Source organism: Carlito syrichta, unplaced genomic scaffold (assembly GCF_000164805.1).
Source record: "Carlito syrichta isolate Samal-C Ts95f unplaced genomic scaffold, Tarsius_syrichta-2.0.1 Scaffold314595, whole genome shotgun sequence".
Lineage (NCBI taxonomy): Eukaryota > Metazoa > Chordata > Mammalia > Primates > Tarsiidae > Carlito > Carlito syrichta.
In genome coordinates, this window is record NW_007258691.1 from 600609 (window position 1) to 619254 (window position 18646).

An 18646-nucleotide genomic window follows, 5' to 3' on the forward strand; every position below is an offset into this window, starting at 1 on the left:
GGGAGTGGCCACTGCACTCCAGTCTGGGTGGCAGAGTGAGACTCCAACACACACACACACACACACACACAGAATAAACTGAGGTGCTTGTCAAAATTCAGGAGGTTTGAGGAAGGATTTGGAACCTGTTTTTCACACTCCCAGGTGGTCCTAGAAGACTCAGGGAAGTTGCAGAATGTTATACTAGGGTAACAGTTGGCAAATTATGATCTGTAGACCAAAATGTACAGTTTTTTCTTTTTCCTTTGCAAACAGAACCTCAGTCTTGTTCAGGTGTGGGTGACTACCTGCTTCATGGATCGCTCCCCTGCTTTGGTTTGTCTAAAGCACTCACAATGGTTCTGTCCCCCTCACCAGGGACTGGCTTAGGTCTGGTCTCATGATGCAACTCAGGATGGTAAGACATAAATGGAAGTCCACTAGGATGCTACTGTAAAGTTTTTTTTAACTCTTATAATATGAAAAAAAGAAAGGTCAGGTGTGGTGGCTCACGTCTGTAATCCATTTCAGAGGCTGAGATGGGAGGATTCCTTAAGCCCAGGAGTTTGAGACCAGCCTGGGCAACACAGTGAGGCCTTGTCTCTACAGAAAATTAAAAAAGAATGAGCTGGGCATGGTAGCATATGTCTGTAGCCCCAGCCATTCACTCGGGAGGCTGAGGCAGGACTGCTTGAACCCAGGAGGTTGAGGTTGCGGTAAGCTGTGACTGTGCCACTGCCCTCCAGGATGGGAGACAGAGTAAAACCCCAACAAAAAACAAAGAAAAAATGGCACTATATAAAGGATACTCTATCTCAGGATTCTTAATCAGTATGTGAAGTCCTTTTGCCATGTAAGGCAGCATGTCAACAGTTTCTTGGGATTTGAATTTGGACATCTTTGAGGACTATTATTCAGCCTACCACACTACTTACTCCTCCTGCTGCTCCCACTACTATCATTCTTACTACCACTGGCTAACATTTGATTGTCTGAGTCAGGCACTGTCCTAACTGTTTTACATGATCTCAATTTGTCCACAAACCGTATACTGAAAATGTGTAGAGATACGCTTGTGACTAAGCCATTGGTTTCTGATAAGCGACAGTGATTTATCACAAAATTGATTAACAATGATTCACGAAATCTGCATTCCCACTCCTGTCTGGTACTGAGTTGCATATGCCTATAAGTTAATTATAAATAAGTCTAGAAACTTGAAGCTTAGAACGATGTGATCATAAATATAGTCATATGCAGAAAAATGTGCATATAAGTCCAGCTATGTTTATGAGTGGTTGAAACTAAAGCTTATAGACACTGGGTTCAATTAGTTTAGGTCATTGAGGACAATGCTAATTGGACTTAAGGTTGTTACCCCTATATGAAATTGCACCCAACTTAGAAACTATGACTTAAACCCTTGACCAAGATACTATAAAATGTGTGACCTTCAAGTGGGAACTTTGTCAGAAAACTGCGGACTAATGCCCCAAATTGATCACTGCTGCTCAAAAAACAATTTACAAACTGATGGCTACATAAGAATTTATTTGCATCGGAGAGTGCCACATTATCAAATAGTTGAGCAGCACCTGTTTAGTGCACTCTTGCCTGTAACCTGTTAAGTGCAGTCCTTAACAGGAAGTGTGAAACACTTCCAAGTGCAGTTCTGAGATATCTAACACAGGGTCCACCAAATGACAACTCAGCACCTGAGACTTGCTAAGCATTTGGAGGGCCAGAGGCTCTTGAACTGGGTTGAGTCTATTAGTTACCTGGTTTGAGTAAGACTATTTGAAGATTGGGCATAATTAAGGAGACAGGCCTAGCTATAAAAGGAAATTAAACTTGTAAATAGAAATAGTCTAGTCCGGTGGTTCCCAGTCCATTAACTTGAACCCCAGCAGCTTATGGGAATTATCAAATGGAGCCCTTTAATCCACTTGTGCAACAAATATGTCTGTAGACAAAGTATATCCCACATATCAAATGAAGATATATATGGCTGTGATGAGCAATGCAAGTCTGCTTAAAAAGGATCATTCAATTCCTAGTAGCTTTTGGTCATTTTGCATTTTATAAATCATCAGGTAATTAACTACTATCATGCGAGTTCCTGAAATTTTGACATACTTAAAATGGCCAGGCACCGCTTCCCTAGCTTGAAGAATTTAGCAAGTGTTCATGAAATGCCTGTAATACATAAATACTTCCATTCATGTAAGATTAAATCTTCAAAACAGCTGCCATCTGACAGTTCCACACAGAAGTCTCCCAAAGGATACGTGAAGTAAGTCATTCAATAAGACCAATTAATGCTGATGAAACCTTTCAATACCATCTTTTTCTCTCTACAATGATAGCTTACAAGTAACTAAGGTTAGCAAGTTAAAGAAGGTAAAAAGCACTGCTTAATTTCACTCAGCTTGCCTGCAGCAAGAGTACTTAAATCAACAGACTAGATGGGACTGCTTTTAAGACACAGTACCCTATTTTCTAAAGAAAATGGATTTGGTTTTTTGCATCGTAGGGTTTCAAAGTTGCAGCACTATCATTTGTAGTCTTTAAAAAAAAAGTCTATTTCAAAGGTGAGAAAACTAACCATGTGACAGGTTAAGTGATTTGTCCAAGACTATAGTACAGTTATAACAGAAGAGCTTAGTTATTTTTAAAAAAACCACACACAGTAATAATGTGTTGTGGATTCGATTCTAAAGTGCCATGTAGAACTTTCCAAACTGCATTCCAACTGTTGGATTTCAATTAAGGAAATCTAGAAATGTCTTATAGTCACCTTTCTTTAAATAAAAGAGAGAAAATCCAACTTAAATTGACAGTACAGTACTGGCTGTTGAATACACAGTCTTTTTAATTTAGTCATTTTCAGACCTTGAATAATAAATGTTTTTTTTTTTTTTGAGTTGGAGTCTCATTCTGTCGCCCAGACTGGAGTGCAGTGGCCGCTCCCGGTCACCCCAGCCTTGACCTGCTGGGCTCCGGCGATCCTTCCGCCTCAGCCTTCCAAGTAGCCGGAATTACAGGCGCGCGCTACTACGCCCAGCTAATTTTTTGATTTTATTGTAGAGATGAGGTCTTGCCTGCCCAGGCGGGTCTCGAACCCACGGGCTTGGGCAATCCACTCACCTCAGCCTCCCAAAGGTGCGGGATTACAGGCTGAGCCACTGAGCCCAGCTAATAAATAATTTTTAAAGGTTGCTATTTCAGGCTTTAGTGATTATTTTTAACTAAATAGTCATTTACTAAAACAGGCTTGTATCAAAAGGCACAGTTAGGTATTAGATTCATAATTCTAAGGATCCAATATTCATAAACTTTGCACACATACAATCTTGCTGTCTATAGGATTGTATGACACTGGAATATCTCTGGGAGTTTGCAGATTATTTCCCTGAAAATCTTAACCACAGTTTAAGTTCCAGCTTTCTAAAATGGTATAAATTACAGCCATGCTGGTAAAGTCACTGAATGCCTTAGTATGTTTTAAATCCATGAAACCATTAGCCAATTTAGACTGACTCCATAGTTATTGCTTAGTGAAAGCATCACGTTTATAGGGATTTAAAAATCCTTACACTGGGGGTAAAAGTACTGTTAGTCACCAGGCAAAGTGGCTCATGCCTGTAATTCCAGCACTTTGGGAGGCTGAGGCAGGACTGCTAGAGCCCAGTTCAAGACCAGCCTAAGCAAAATAGTGAGAACTTGTCTCTACAAACAAACAAACAACTGGGCATGGTAGCATGTGCCGGTAGTCCCAGCTACTTGGGAGCTGAGGTGGGAGGATCGCCTGAAAGCTAGGTTGAGGCTGTGGTGAGCTGTGATGGTCCCACTGGACTCCAGCCTGGGTGACAGAGTAAGACCCCAATTCAAAAAAAAGAAAAAGTACTGTTGGAGATGCTCATATGTAGCAGTCAGATGACTTATAGTTGGCTGAGATCTAAGGTGCTCAAGAGTTGACAAAACTTCTACAATTTCTTTTAATAATATTTCTTTCACACATGTTGAAAGGGACAACCTGCTTTGTTTTTCTCTATAGCTGTTTGCTAACACAGGGTGAATACCCCTTATCAGAAATACTTGGGATCAGAAGTGTTTGGATTTCATATTTTTAAATATTTGTATTACATTTACAATTGAACATCCCTAATCGGAAAATCTGAAATACTCCAAAGAGCATTTCTTTTGAGCATCATGTTGCTCAAAAAGTTTAGGATTTTGGCAGCCATAAAAAAGAATGAAATCATGTCTTTACAGCAACATGGATGGAGTTGGAGATCATCACTCTAAGTAAACTGACTCAGAAACAGAAAACCAAACACACGTACTCACTCATATATGGGAGCTAAACAGCCACAACGATGGAAATAATAGACACTGGGGACACCAAGAAGGAGGAAGTGGGGAGAGGAGTTAGGGTTCAGAAACTACCTATGGGCCACAATGTTCACTATCTGGGGATGGGCCAAATCCCCACCACCACACAGCATGTCCATGTAGCAAACATGTCTATGTACCCCGAATCTAAAATTTAAAAAATTAAAAATTAAAAGAATTTAGGATTTTGGAGCATTATCAGATTGTCAGATTAGAGATACTCAACCTATATAAAATGTGTCCCTTTCCCCCAAATACTTACCTGTAACATGAAATATTGACTCTTCTCTCTCTTGTGACTTAGAGTTGACTGCCAGATAATGTACTTTTTGTGAATTCCCAGAGCAGAAAGGTTAAAGTGGCATGTTCATTCATTCATTCAATCAAACATTCATCCAACCAACCAACTAGGACTTACAGATCATTAACTATGTGTTGAATTCATGTTAAACGGAACCAAAAGAATAACAAAAGCTTTAAAGAATTACCATAACTTTTATTTTTGCTTAGTTTTATTAAAAAAATAAATATGTCATAAAGCTTTCTTTTTCTTCAGGGAGGAAAAAAGGAACAAGTTTCATAAAATCAAATAAGCAATGGTAAGGTGTCTTAACTTGAAAAAGATTAGGAATCACTGGTTTACAAGTTATAACTGAAGGAAAGAACTATAACAGCCACAGTTGGCTGTCTCATGCCAATGGCAGCAAACAACAGGATCAACTAGGGCAAAATAAATAACTGTGTGGAAGCCCTGATAAGTGCTAACAGACTGACCCACTGAGACCTCAGTATAGATACATCTTGCTTTAAACAACACAGAAGTTCCTGAAAAGTTTTGTGTAAATAATACAACCACAAACATACCAGGAGAGCTTGGTAGCTGAAAGAATTCCATGGTGAATTCTTTTGTGAACGAACACTTTTACTTTTGTACATCCAGATACTTGCTTTTTTTAAGGAGTTGTGTACATAGCTGCTACCTCCCTGAACTGAGGCAACAGCATATTCACCTAAGAGTGCTCCAGTTGGGCCAGTGGCACAATTTCCAGGTTTGTGTTTCTATTAAGTAAGTAGTGTAAGTAAGGTACAGTGGCAGCCAGGGAACCCAGCTGCATCTGGAAAGCAGGTGTAGGGGTGGGATTGCCATCTACCCAAAATTCCAGCAAATACTTTTGAGAACCTACTTTGTGCAAAGCACGGTAAAATAAGCCTTATCAATTCAGCGACAGATGTACTTCCTTTCTCTAAAACATTCAGTCAAAGGCTAGGTCTGGAACCCCAAAAGAAAGTAATACTTCTAATCTTCAAGACTGGCTTTAACCACCAAATTAGCTGCCTAACTCCTTCAAACTGGAGTGGATGATAATGGAAGAGACTAAGTTTTCCAAGTTTAACAACACAAAAATCACATTTCATGTAACTAGCTAGTGAATGATTTTGCTGGTGACAAAAATTTTTCAAATGGGTCCTTTAACAAAACAAAACAAACAAACAAAAAACTTCCTCTAAACAGAACTCTGAATTCTTAGGCAAACTCTGCAGAAGTTAAAGTCACAGATGTTCTCTGGTTGGGTGAGATATTTCAGTCCTGTGGATAGAAACAAAAATTTCTTTTCACCTGCCAACATTTCATGAACTTGTACTACACCAAAGCAGTGATGCTTTGGACAGGGAATAAGCATGGTAGTACTAGGTCAGGTTTACCAATGTCAATAAATAAATAGAATCCTCATTTTGCTCACAGCCTCCAATCCATTTAGCCAAACTTGTACCAGACACCAGCCACATTTAATTAGTTAGGCTTTTTTATTTTTGTTTGTTTTGTTTTGTTTTAATGCTGCTAATAACATTGCTGCCTATATGTACAAGTGTGAATGAAAAGAATATGCAGTCTGTAGTCTTTTCCACACTGAGTACACTAACAACAATTAGTAAATAAGTAAAGAATAAGTGGTCATTTTAAAACTTGTATTTGTCTTAAAAAATTATGCATTCTAGCACTTTAAAAAATAGGTCTGAAAAGTGCCCTATTAATGTCCAATGCTGTTCCCCATCTAGTCTCATCCATTCAAAACCTGCTACAAATGCTGGATTGAGTTCATATCAAATAATTTAGCAGTACCAAGATTTTTCAAATGGAAACAGTGCTACTGACTTCTTCATACTGGATAACAAAATAAGGGTAACTCTGGTCATCATTAAAAATGACAAAAATCTGAGGCTCAAAGAAATTATCCACACAAGAGTCATACAGGTCACTGGTGACACTGCCAGGATTGACTGGAGGGGGCCTTCTCATGCCGTGACTGCCCATTGTATATCTGCCAGTCAGCACTTTGGCTAGAAACATGAAATGAACTCCTTTGGAGGACTTCTTGGAGAAGTTATGAGAGTAGCTTGCCTTCTTTGCAAAATAACTGCCTTGTCCAAACATTGTAGCATGCTTTCCACAGACTCGAGGGTCGAAGTTGTGCTTGCAGATTCCATCTACCACATCCTGGGATGTTCCATGAAATAAATGTCTCTCATTTATTATTCTGTCACGGCCAAACATTTTCCTGTTCATATACTCTTTTTTCCTAATGCAAAGAGAACATAGAGAATTCAGGAGGAAGAAATACAGATCAATTTTCCAGGCATGATGTGGTCATAAACTTCTCTTTATGGTTTTTTTTTTTTTTTTTTGAGTTGGAGTCTCATTCTGTTGCCCAGACTGGAGTACAGTGGCCGCTCCCAGCCACCACAGCCTCGACCTGCTGGGCTCCGGCAATCCTTCCGCCTCAGCCTTCCAAGTAGCTGGAACTACAGGTGCGTGCTACCACGCCCGGCTATTTTTGATTTATTGTAGAGATGAGGTTTCGCCAAGTTGCCCAGGCGGGTCAGGTAATCCACTCATCTTAGCCTCCCAAAGGCGCGGGATTACAGGCTGAGCCACCGAGCCCGGTTCTCTTTATGGTTTCAATGGGGAAAAAATATAAGAGTACCTATCAAGGGCAAATGCTATCAAAAATCATATTACACGTTTAAACTTATCTTTTTCACTATAGAAAAGCCCTCTTCCTTTTCTCCACCAACCAGTCACTTGCTGTCTCTTCCATCTTAAATCTAGTACATATCTTTTCTTTCCTCAGGATGACTTCCTTGTCTAAATCCTCCAACGGGAGTGTCCCTATATGCAGATATTCCCTTTGTACTACTACATTAGTCTGTTGACTTGAGAAGCAACATAGTAGGGTGATTAAGAGCAAGGCCTCTGGTGCTAGACTGCCTGGGTTGAAATTCCAGCACCATGACTTAGTAACTGCATGACTCAGTTTCCTCTCTGTAAAATGTAAATTGCAATAATTCTATTCATAGGTCTATTATGACAATCATATGTCAGTTAATATACAGAAAAATACAAACAAACTCTATGCAAGTGTTTACTATTATGTTCTGCATTTGACATTAGTTACATTAAGAAAAGCTCTCTTGAGCTTTTCACGTCTGTGACTCACCTTTTATATTTCTCCCAAAGAAACTGGTTTTGTACTCTCAATATTTGCAAAATTCTATATTTAAACTCAGGCACAGTCTTATGAAAAAGATTGTAAATGATTCGATAACTTTTGTCTTCTGCAGAAACAGGCACTTGGATGAAGTCCTGAGAAGGATGCATATAAACCCAAGTTTCAGGGTAAAAGTTTGCTGAAGTGACCCCATCTGGGCAGATGATTTGTGATGATGAAGTTGCTTCAAGAGGTGGAGGAGCCTGTGTGGGAACACCACCAAGTGTCCTAAAATGGAGAGAAAGAAATAGCGACACAAAACATTTAAGAAATAAGTTCATCTCACATTAAAGTGCTCTATAGCAGTGCCTAATATTATAATTTGTACAACTTATTGTTTTAAAATAAAAAATGCTATCCATTTAAGAAAAAAAAAAAAGTCTTAGAGCAAACGCTGCCATACATGGATAACGGATCATTAGCTTCCTCCAGGCCTCCTTACTTTGGAATATAATGCTGCAAGGCAAACAGACAAGAGCCAATTCATAAATATCTTTACTTCTGAGTACTGGACTCCTTTTCTTAGCAGTATAATGAAACAGTTTCAGGGAACAATGATAATTCATATGCCTTCTTTGCTGATACGAAGCAGAAAAAATATATGATCACTAAAGGCTGTTTTGGGTGGGAGACAGTAGGCCAAGTGTCAAAGAGAAAGACTCTGGGGAGAATAATTTAAAAGCTTACTTTAATTTCTGTATAAAAGCAAACAAAAGTCATGAAGCAAGCACTGAAAGCTAACAAATATTTAACATTTGCTTCATTTTCCAAAGTCACATATAATAACAAAACCACCAATACTATTTGACTTTTTATTATAAACTCTAGTCACCAGAATGCATATCCTTGAGTCTTTAAATTCAGGTCTGTTACTTTTAAGGATGAATTTAGATAAGTAGCAGCTTTGATACCTTACTTATTCCTACCCAATTAAATGCTTAAAATTAAATATTTCTTGGCTATTTTGAAAACAGAAAAAGGGAAGAAGCAGAGTGAGGAAATCTTGACACTGAGTCCCAGTTTCAGGATTAGGGCACTGTAACATTCATCAGCACACAGTGGTCACAAGGAAGCAATAATGTCTGCCAAAATGGATTAGGAAACTTAAATTTTCAAAAGAGCTTTGTGACACAGAGACTACAACTGTGAACATGTATCTAATCTCCAATGAGCATATCTTAACCATCTCCAGTATCATAATCATAGTCAGCTAATACTATGCACACACTGTGGACCAGGCATTTTACACAAAATACCAACAACTGCTACAATAACCTAGAAGGTGGCTTGGTTATCCCTATTCTGAAACTGAGGTTCAGAGATATAATAATAATATACTCTAGTATAGCTAGCAGCAGAGAGAAGATTTGAATCTAGGCCCATCTATACAGTATCTAAACTCACACTCCTTCCATTATCATATATTTCACAATTTTTCTTTTTCTTTCTTTTTTTTTTTTTTTAAAACAAGGCTAGAAAAACGATAGATGGGATATCAGGATGCCAACCAAGGTTTGTCTGATTCTAAGTGCTGCTGCTGCTGCCACAGCTGTTGTTACATCATCATCATCACATAGTCTTTTTACTTTTGAGAGATGGCGTGATAAGAAGCTAAAAGCTATGGAAAATAATTACCTTCTCTAACCCTCTATCTCCTTCAAGTGGCTGTGGCTTCAATTTAATGGGCCTCAAAGCCCTTGTTAGACAGATTCCTGGGTGGTTGGACCTAGGGCTTACTGGGTTTCCCAGGTGCTTTTAAGTTCAGGGGCAGATTTAAAGTGGTGCTGGTTTCTCCAGCCTTCAGGACAGAAGACAAAACAGTCCTCTGGATCATTTTCTCAGAGACCTGGCAGATTTCTTTAAAGCTTTAGTACTGGTACATTTTTCTGGTACAATGGTACATTTTTCATTGCTACATATTTCTGAAGAGAGGCCCCGCTGCTTTAATTACATTCTCAAAGCTCTGAGCCTCCTTAAAAAGCCATCACTATTCTGGAGAAATGGCAGGAAAGTTGACAAAAGCTCCTTATTTTTTAGCTCTTTCCTCTATCTCTGTACTGCAAAGAAGAGGGTAGGTCCCAGGTCCCAGCCCACTTGGTTTACCATTATTATCAGGAGTTGAAGTTACCAATTCAGTCTTCTGGGTTTAGGGAGGAAGGTCAGAGTCTCCCCAGTCACTCTGTCCAAAACAGGTTTTAGATCGACTCAGGCTGTACTGAACACCTGGCACTAACAAAAGAGATTCTGCTCCTTTACTTCCTGATACCATCCCTGCCCAAGAACCAGTTCCATAAAGAGAAAGTTTCAACTATCTTCTTTCCTTTTTTAATAGATGGAGATCTATTATTTACTAACATATGCTTGAAAATGAGCCTGGGTAGATAAATACTATCTGTTCTAAGATATTACATTAGATTATATGTATGGTTGACATCTTTTCCCACCTACAGATGCTTTCTTTTAATGAGTCAACATCCTAACTGGACTAAAACACAAAATACATATAAAATAAACTGCAAATACACATTTGTTTGATGGATTTCAGCACTCTAGCTGCCATGGGTTAAAAAGATATATTCCAAGCACAGTTTCAAAAGTGCCTTTATTTTCTGAGAATGCCAGTTTGTATTCAGCTCATGGGTATTCCAAAGACATACTGCATGTTTCACAGTGCTGTACCAGCCTTCTCTAGAGAGCAAAGTAGAAGGGTATTGAGCTTACATACAAGGATCTCTGAAGAATGTATTTTCAAAATCCAAGGTCACTTTTTATTACAGTCTTTCCCTCCCCTTACCATTTTGAAAGATATTTCCTAACTCAATTTCAGGGATGAAATAAAAATTAATTCATTTTATCCTTCTGAGGGAGGAGTCAAAACAATTTTGTCAGGCATTCTCATGACCATGAGGTGACTGCAGAGGATAGACGTCCTTTCAGCTAAAAGAAATGAACCCCCAAGGCCTTAATTCTGACATTCATTTGCTTATACAGCTTCAGTTCAAGTATTTTAAGATTAGTAAAGAATAAGCTCCTTTTCATCAGCCCCATTAAAAAGCAGCAAAGAAAACCTTTTAAAAACAGCTGAATTTGTAGGAAATTCCATGAATTAAGTCAACCTTCAGCCCTAGTATTCCCAATTCTTAGACATCTCTGATTTCCTAAGACTTTTAGCCTCTTTCACACCTCAGCTTTTCCTTGATCCTCTGTTAGTTAATAACATTTAAAAACAAAGCACAACTTTCTCCCTGGAGAAGATCATGGTCTCTGGAATCCACTTCTAAAATACGCTTTATAGAACCAATCCCCCTCCTCTTTTCCCCCACTAGGTCAGTCTGAATATCCTTCAGCCGGCTCTCGGGTAGACAGGAGTGAACTGGCTGTTTCTTTGCCCTTTGCTTATTGAGGTATTTACCTAGTATCTTTTTGATTTGCTGACCTCTTATGTTACATTTAATTACCAATTTCATATAGAAAGACTATAACAGGAAATGTTAAAAAGAAAAAGGAAAATAAAGTAGAAAAACTATTTTTATTGTCTCGTAAGCCTATATTACAAATACAGTCCTATCTTGTAGATATTGAAAGTTCCGTTCCAGATCACTGCAATAGGTGAATATTGCAATAAAGTCACATTAACTTTTTGATTTCCCAGTGCATATACAAGTCATGTTTACACTATACCATAGTTTATTAAAGTGTGCAATAGCATTATGTCTAAAAAACAATATTTATACTTTAACTAAAAATACTTTGCTGCTAAAAAATGCTAACAATCATTTGAGCCCTCAGTGAGTTGTAATCCTTTTGTGGTACAGGTTTTGCCTCCAAGTTGATGACTGCGGCAATTTTTAAAAATAAGACAACAATTGACTGGGCATGGTGGCTCATATCTATAATTGTAGCACTCTGGGAGGCTGAGGCGGAAGAATCACTTGAGCCCAGGAGTTCGAGACCAGCCTGGGCATCATAGTTAGAGACTGTCTCCAAAAAAAAAAAATTAGCCAGGCATGGTGACGCTCACCTGTAGTCCCAGTTACTCAGGAGGCTGAGGCGGCAGAACCACCTGAGCCCAAGAGGTCAAGGTTGCGGTGAGCTGTGATCATGCCACTGCATTCCAGACTGGCCGACAGAGTGAGACTTTGACTCAAAAAAGAATAAAATACAATAAAATAAGACAACAATGAAGTTTACCAAATCAATTGGCTCTTCCTTTCACCAAAGATTTCTCTGTAGCATTCAATATCACTTTGATAGCATTTTACTTACATAGAACGTCTCTCAAAATTGGAGTATACATCCTCTTAAACCCTTCTCTGCTTTAGCAACTAAGTTTAAGGAATATTCTAGAGCTGGGCATGGTGGCTCATGCCTGTAATCCCAGCACTTTGGGAGGCGGAGGCAAGAAGGTTGCCTGAGCCCACCCTCAGTAACTTGGTGAGACCTCATTTCTACAATAAATCAAAAAATTAGCAGGGCGTGGTGGCATGCACCTGTAGTTCCAGCTACTTGGAAGGCTAAGGTGAAAGGATCACCAGAGCCCAGCAGGTTGAGGCTGCGGTGGCCGTGATAGATAGTTCCAGCCTGGGTGATAGAATGAGACTTCAACCCCTCCACAAAGGAATATTCTAAATCCTTTGTTGTCATTTTAACAATGTTCATAGCAACCTTACCAGAAATAGATTCCAGCTGAAGAAACCACTATCTTTGCTTATTCATAAGAAACAACTCCTCATCTGTTCAAGTTTATGAGGTTGCAGCAATTCAGTCACTTCTTCAGGCTCCGTTTCTAACTGTAGTTCTCTTTCAATTTCTACCATATCTGCAATTACTTCCTCCACTGAAGTCCCGACTCCCTTAGAGTCATTCATGAGGGCTGGAATCAACTTCTTCCAAATTCCTGTTAATGTTAGTATCTTGAACTCCTCCCATGAATCATAAATGTTCTTACTGGCAGCCAGAATGACAAATCCTTCCCCAAAATTTTTCAAATAGCTTTGCCCAGATCCATCAAATGAATCACTATCTATAGCACCTATAACCTTATTTCTTAAATAAGACTTGAAAAGTCAAAATTACTCTTTGTTCCATGGGCTACATAATGGATGCCATGTAGCAGCATGAACACAACATTCAGCTCCCCTGTACCTCACTATCAGTGCTCTTGGATGACCAGGTACATTGTCAATGAGCAGTAATATTTTGAAAGGAATCTTTTTTTCTGAGCAGTAGGTCTCAATAGTGGGCTTAAAATATTCAGTAAATTGTTATAAAAAGATGTGCCATAATATAGGCTTTGTTGTTCCATTTATAGAGCACTGGTAGAGTAGATTTAACAGAATTCTTAAGGGCCCTAGGGTTCTGGAAATAGTAAGAACACTGGTTTCAACTTAAAGTTATCAGCTATATTAGCCCCTAACAAAAGAGTCAGCTTGTCATTTAAAGCCAAGCATCGACCTCTCTCTAGCTATAAAAGTCTTAGATGACATCTTCCAATAGAAAGCTGTTCCATCTACATTGAAAATCTGTTGTTTAGTGTAGCCAGCTATATCAATGATCTTAGCTAGATTTTCTGGATAACTTGCTGTAGCTTCTCCATCAGCACTTGCTGCTTCATCTTGTATTTTATGTTATGGAGATGGCTTCTTTCTCGTGAATCAACCTCTCTATTGGCTTCCTTCTCGTGAATCAACCTCTACTGGTTTCTAACTTTTCTTCTGCAGCTTCTTCACCTCACTCAGTCTTCATAGAACTGAAGAGAATTAGGGCCTTGCTCTGGATCAGGCTTTGACTTAAGGGAATGTTGTGGCCAGTTTAATCTTCTATTCAGACCTTTCAAACTTTCTCCCTATCAGCAATACAAAGCTTTTAATTTTTTTATCAATTCATGTGTTCACTGGAGTAGCACTTTTAATTTCCTTCAAAAACTTTTCCTGTGCATTCACAGACTTGGCTAACTGACCCAACAGGCCTAGCTTTTGGTTTATCTCAGCATTCAACATGCCTTCCTTGCTAAGCTTGATCATTTTTTTTTTTTTTTTAGCTTTTGATCTAAAGTGAAAGAGGAGCAATTCTTTCTTTCACTTGAACACTTAGAAGCCACTGTAGGGTTAACTGGCCTAATTTCAACATTGTTTTGTCTTAGCAGGGAATGACCAGTGCAGGGAATGACCAGTGAGGCAGTCAGACTATACACATTTATTAAGTTTGCCATTTTATATAAGCACCATTCTTGGCACCCCAAAACAATTGCAATAGTAACATCAAAGATCACTGGTCAGGTCACCATTACATATATAGTAATAAAAAAGCTTGAAATATCGCAAGAATTACCAAATTGTGGCACAGACACAAAGTGAGCACATGCTGTTGGAAAAATGGCACCAAAAGACATGCCTGACGTAGGGTTGTCACAAACCTTCAGTTTGTAAAAACACCGCAATTATCTACAGAGTGCAATAATGTGAAGAACAAAATAAGAGATACCTGTACAGTGAAGTCGTATTTGTGGCATTAATTCTACCTATTTTTATAGTTCACGCTTTGACAAAAGCCTAAATTTAAAAAAAGAGGAGCTGGGCTCGGTGGCTCAGCCTGTAATCCCGCGCCTTTGGAAGGCTGAGGTGAGTGGATTGCCTGAGCCTGCGGGTTCAAGACCCGCCTGGGCAGCGAGACCTCATCTCTACAATTAAATAAAAAAATCAGCCAGGCGTGGTAGCGCATGCCTGTAATTCTGGCTACTCGGAAGGCTGAGGTGGAAGATTGCCAGAGCCCAGCAGGTGTGGCTGTGGTGGCCGGGAGCGGCTACTGCACTCCAGTCTGGGCGACAGAGTGAGACTCCAACTCAAAAAAATAAAAAAATAAATACATAAAGAGGAGGAGGTGGGATTCCATAATTTCAAAGGACCAAAACAAATAGATTTTCACCATTCACTAAACCGTTCTCAACAATGCAGCACTCGCACTGTCAATTTAAACAGAAGCTACATCTTGATTGATAGGCTCAGGATGCCAACCTGCTGGTATCACTGATAAAATTCTACAGTCTCACCAAGAGGGCAATGTATTTCTAACTACTGAACGCTGACACTATCTTCAGCTGTGCTAGTGAAATCACAGAAATGACAATTTTATTAGTTCTAATTTTAAAAGTCCTACCAAAAAAAATCCTACAAGGTAAAATTTTCACATTTAGATTTGGAAAAAATACGCACTTAAAGCCGATATACATTTCTAAAATTAGCCTTACTATAAATTTCTTTTGAACACTGATAATTTCAGAGATTTTAATTTGTGTTTTGTTTTCAACATTCCCCTTGCAATTACAGATTTAGAATCATTAAGATTCTGTCCTAACAACTTGTGGAAAACACAGTTTGAGCTTCAAATAAAAAAGCAGGAGTATAAAAATAGTATCTTTACCTCAAAGATCAGCAGAAGAGAATATCTATTACTCTAGACATTCCAGGTTCATAAAACCAAGTAAACTTATATCATTTTCAAAATCCAGCTCTCTCTCTCTATATATATATATATTGCTAGGGAAGTCACTATTCCAGTTTTATACATATATATATGTATAAAACTGGAATATATATATGTATAAAACTGGAATAGTGACTACCCTAGCAATATGAACTTTCAAAGATGGCCATGCAATGGTAATGTGTCCTACCTTTTGATATCTATAAAGTGCCCCTGGGTTATCTAGAGAGGGAAGTAAGAAATGGCACTTGGGGAAATAGAAGAAAAACTCACCTATAATTCAGAAGGGTGATTTCAGTCTTAACCTTTTATTAACAAACTTTAGGCTTAGTAAATATGACAAGTAATTTCAGGGGTTAAGACAAGTAATTTAAGATACGCCTTACCTATCAAATGAGAATGTAAATTATTTGAAAAGGTATATTTCTCCCATTCAAATTCACTCAAGGAAAAAGAATGGAGAACACCACCTTGAAGGTGCCACTTGCCCTGGCAGTTTACGAGGGATGGGAATTAGTTCCATAACACAAAAGGGTCTCATCTTGAAAGTCGTCTCTCATGGAAGGAAAACCTTAATCTTCCTTCCATAAAGGAGGCAAATGTAAACTCTGCTTCATTCCAGACAATTACTTTTAGTTGTAGAAAAACTCTGCTTCGCTTTTCATTTTAAAAAACCCAACAGAATACTCATTCTTTTAGTGTTAGGTTAATTATAGCTTATTTGAACTCAATTTGTTGAAGAATGAAAATCCGAAGAATAATTTGGAATTTCATAATCAAGAAGTAATAACCAAGATGACTTCTTAATTTAAAATATTTTTCTCTATAGTATTCAATAGTGCATTTACATAAAATGAGAATAAAATGAGACTTCCCACTGGACACTTACTGTAAATATGGAAGCAGTATAAAACAGGAGCGGAAGAGGGGTCTCCTTTTTATTTCTCTCCTGAAGAATGAGTTGTGGAGGATGTAGTGGTTATTCCACATCATAAATCGAACCTCTTTCAAACCCCGAGAATTAGCTTCTTCAATCAATCGAATGACAGACTATGGAGTAAAAAATAGAATATACAGAAAAAAAGCATATTTAAAAAAGCAAGTTAATAAACAATCACTGTAAATATGAAAATTTAACTAAAGGCACAAATAGTTAACTTCAGAGGAATTTAAATGAAGTCCAGAGAGTCAAATTAATTCTTTTTACATGTTATTTTTTTTTCCTTCTAAAGATGTAGAGTAGAAAGCTGCTCCCTGTTCAAAAGAGCATGAATTTCCACCTTACGAAACATGTGAGGCCGAGGGAACTGCTCTATTCTATTTTGAGCTTTAACGATATCAAAGTTTTTTGGGTTTATATTTCTTAAGGGAATTATCAGAAAAGGAATTAAAGATGGTGGTGTATAAAGTTCAAGTAAACCAATTAAGTTTCAAAACCAAAAAACCTCTCAGAAAAAAAACTTGGGAACAGTCCAAGTATTCTGAGACTACATTTTAAATAGCCACTTATTCTCTTTGGAAGGTAATATTAGTGATTACTTAAAAAAGAGTCAGAAATTGTAGTTTAATATTGTGTTTTACAACAATTAGCATACAAGGTTGCCTTCGGGTTTTTCTTTCTTTTATCTAATGCTGGGAATGACTCTAATCAAACTGAAGAAGTCAGATTTTTAGAATGTGAAATTAATCTCTAAAGTTCATTTTAGGGTGTTTAAACCTGACTCAGAATTGTCATTCAGAGGCAAAGTAAACCATCATCATTTAAAAACCTTGCTTTGTGACTGATGAGCTATTTTGACTATCTCAGACTAAGTATACAAGTGCATATGTGACAACATTTTAAATAGCTGATTTACCTGACCACTGCTCAATAAACATTTTCAAGTACTTCTTCTGGGGATTTGAGAGTGATTGTTTCCATTAGGCATTTAAAATGCTAACTGCTAACACATAATCCAATCTTCATAAGCCCAGGATCCAGATAGAACCATAAGTTATATAAGTTCTCATCTATTAAAATTATTCCAAAGGTAGCAACAGGTCCACCTATTTCCATCTCCATAAGATTCTGGGGAAAGTATTTTATTTCTCTGATAACAGTGGTATCCTATCTTTGGATTTCAAATTAATAGAAAGAAATCAATTTTCAGAAAAATAAAACATTTATTTGTATCAACAAAATTCAATTTTATATGCATAAATTTTTTGGTTATATTTGTAGTTCTGCCTAGTGACTGTTGGAAAGACTAAAAGAACAGAGAAAGAAAAACATTTACATGTATTTTTCCAAAAAAGAACCTGTAAATACCTCAGGATACTCTCTCCATCCAAAGTGGTCCCTACAGAAGAATTTCCAGATTGTGTGGTAAATGGAGTTGACATTGCTAGAGGGAGGTGTGGATAGCCTTCGTAGTTGGTCAAATTCAGTTGTTTCATACACGTTCATAGCATTCAAATCTGCCCAAAATTCTTGTCCTCTATAAAAAGACCCCAAAAAACCTGTTAATATATTTCAAAATAAAAATATCTAACCATTTTGTTGGACATTAAAAGTATTTGGCATAACCTGTCATAGAATTTTCAAAACTTGCTTTACTTGGAGTAAGATAATATTTATTACTAGTTGTTTCCATAGCATTCATTCCCTACATTTCTTATCAAGACCAAAATTTCTGTGGCATCATGGATTTAACCCCACAGAACCACTGTCTTATTCAACACAATCCCACATTCCCATCCATGGTGGATGGACAGAATGAGACAAACCCTGGCCTCAGCCAATTAGGGAATCAGTTTTAAGATGAGGCCAATATAAAAACCAGACAGATAAACAGAGAATCTCTCTTGAAGCTTGCCCTTTTTTTCAGAGGCCGTCAGTTTACTTGAGTCAATATAGCAATATACAATACTGTCTGAAGAAACACAGGAAAAAAGAAAAGAGAGGAGCCAGGCATGACTCATGCTTTTAATTCTAATACTTTGAGAGGCCAGGGCAGGAAGATTGCTTGACCCCAAGAGTTTGAGACCAGCCTGGACAACACAGAGACCTTGTCTCTAGAAAAAAAAAACATCAAAAAATTAGCCAGGTGTGGTGGTACATGCCTGTAATTCCAGCTACTCAGGAGGATGAGGTGGGAGGATGGCCTGAGCCCAGGAGGTCAAAGTTGCTGTGAGCCAGGATCATGCCACTGCACTCTAGCCTGGGCAACAGAATGAGACCTGACTCCAAAAAAGGAAAACAG

The 18646-nt window shown here is 38.1% G+C and overlaps 1 protein-coding gene across 2 annotated transcripts in view; it reads right to left on the bottom strand.

Annotated features, from left to right (window-relative positions):
* Positions 1-4849: 4849 nt before the first annotated feature.
* The window catches only part of TIPARP (TCDD inducible poly(ADP-ribose) polymerase), a 32799-nt gene continuing 19002 nt past the window's right edge, over positions 4850-18646 (bottom strand). For both annotated transcript variants that reach the window (XM_008071636.1, XM_008071637.1), the window contains exons 3-6: positions 17713-17881; positions 16294-16454; positions 7872-8150; positions 4850-6953 (exon numbers count right to left, since the gene is read on the bottom strand). In XM_008071636.1, the coding sequence (XP_008069827.1) occupies positions 6506-6953; positions 7872-8150; positions 16294-16454; positions 17713-17881 (1057 nt within the window). In that variant the 3' untranslated portion in view covers positions 4850-6505. The remainder of the gene's footprint in view (positions 6954-7871; positions 8151-16293; positions 16455-17712; positions 17882-18646) is intronic.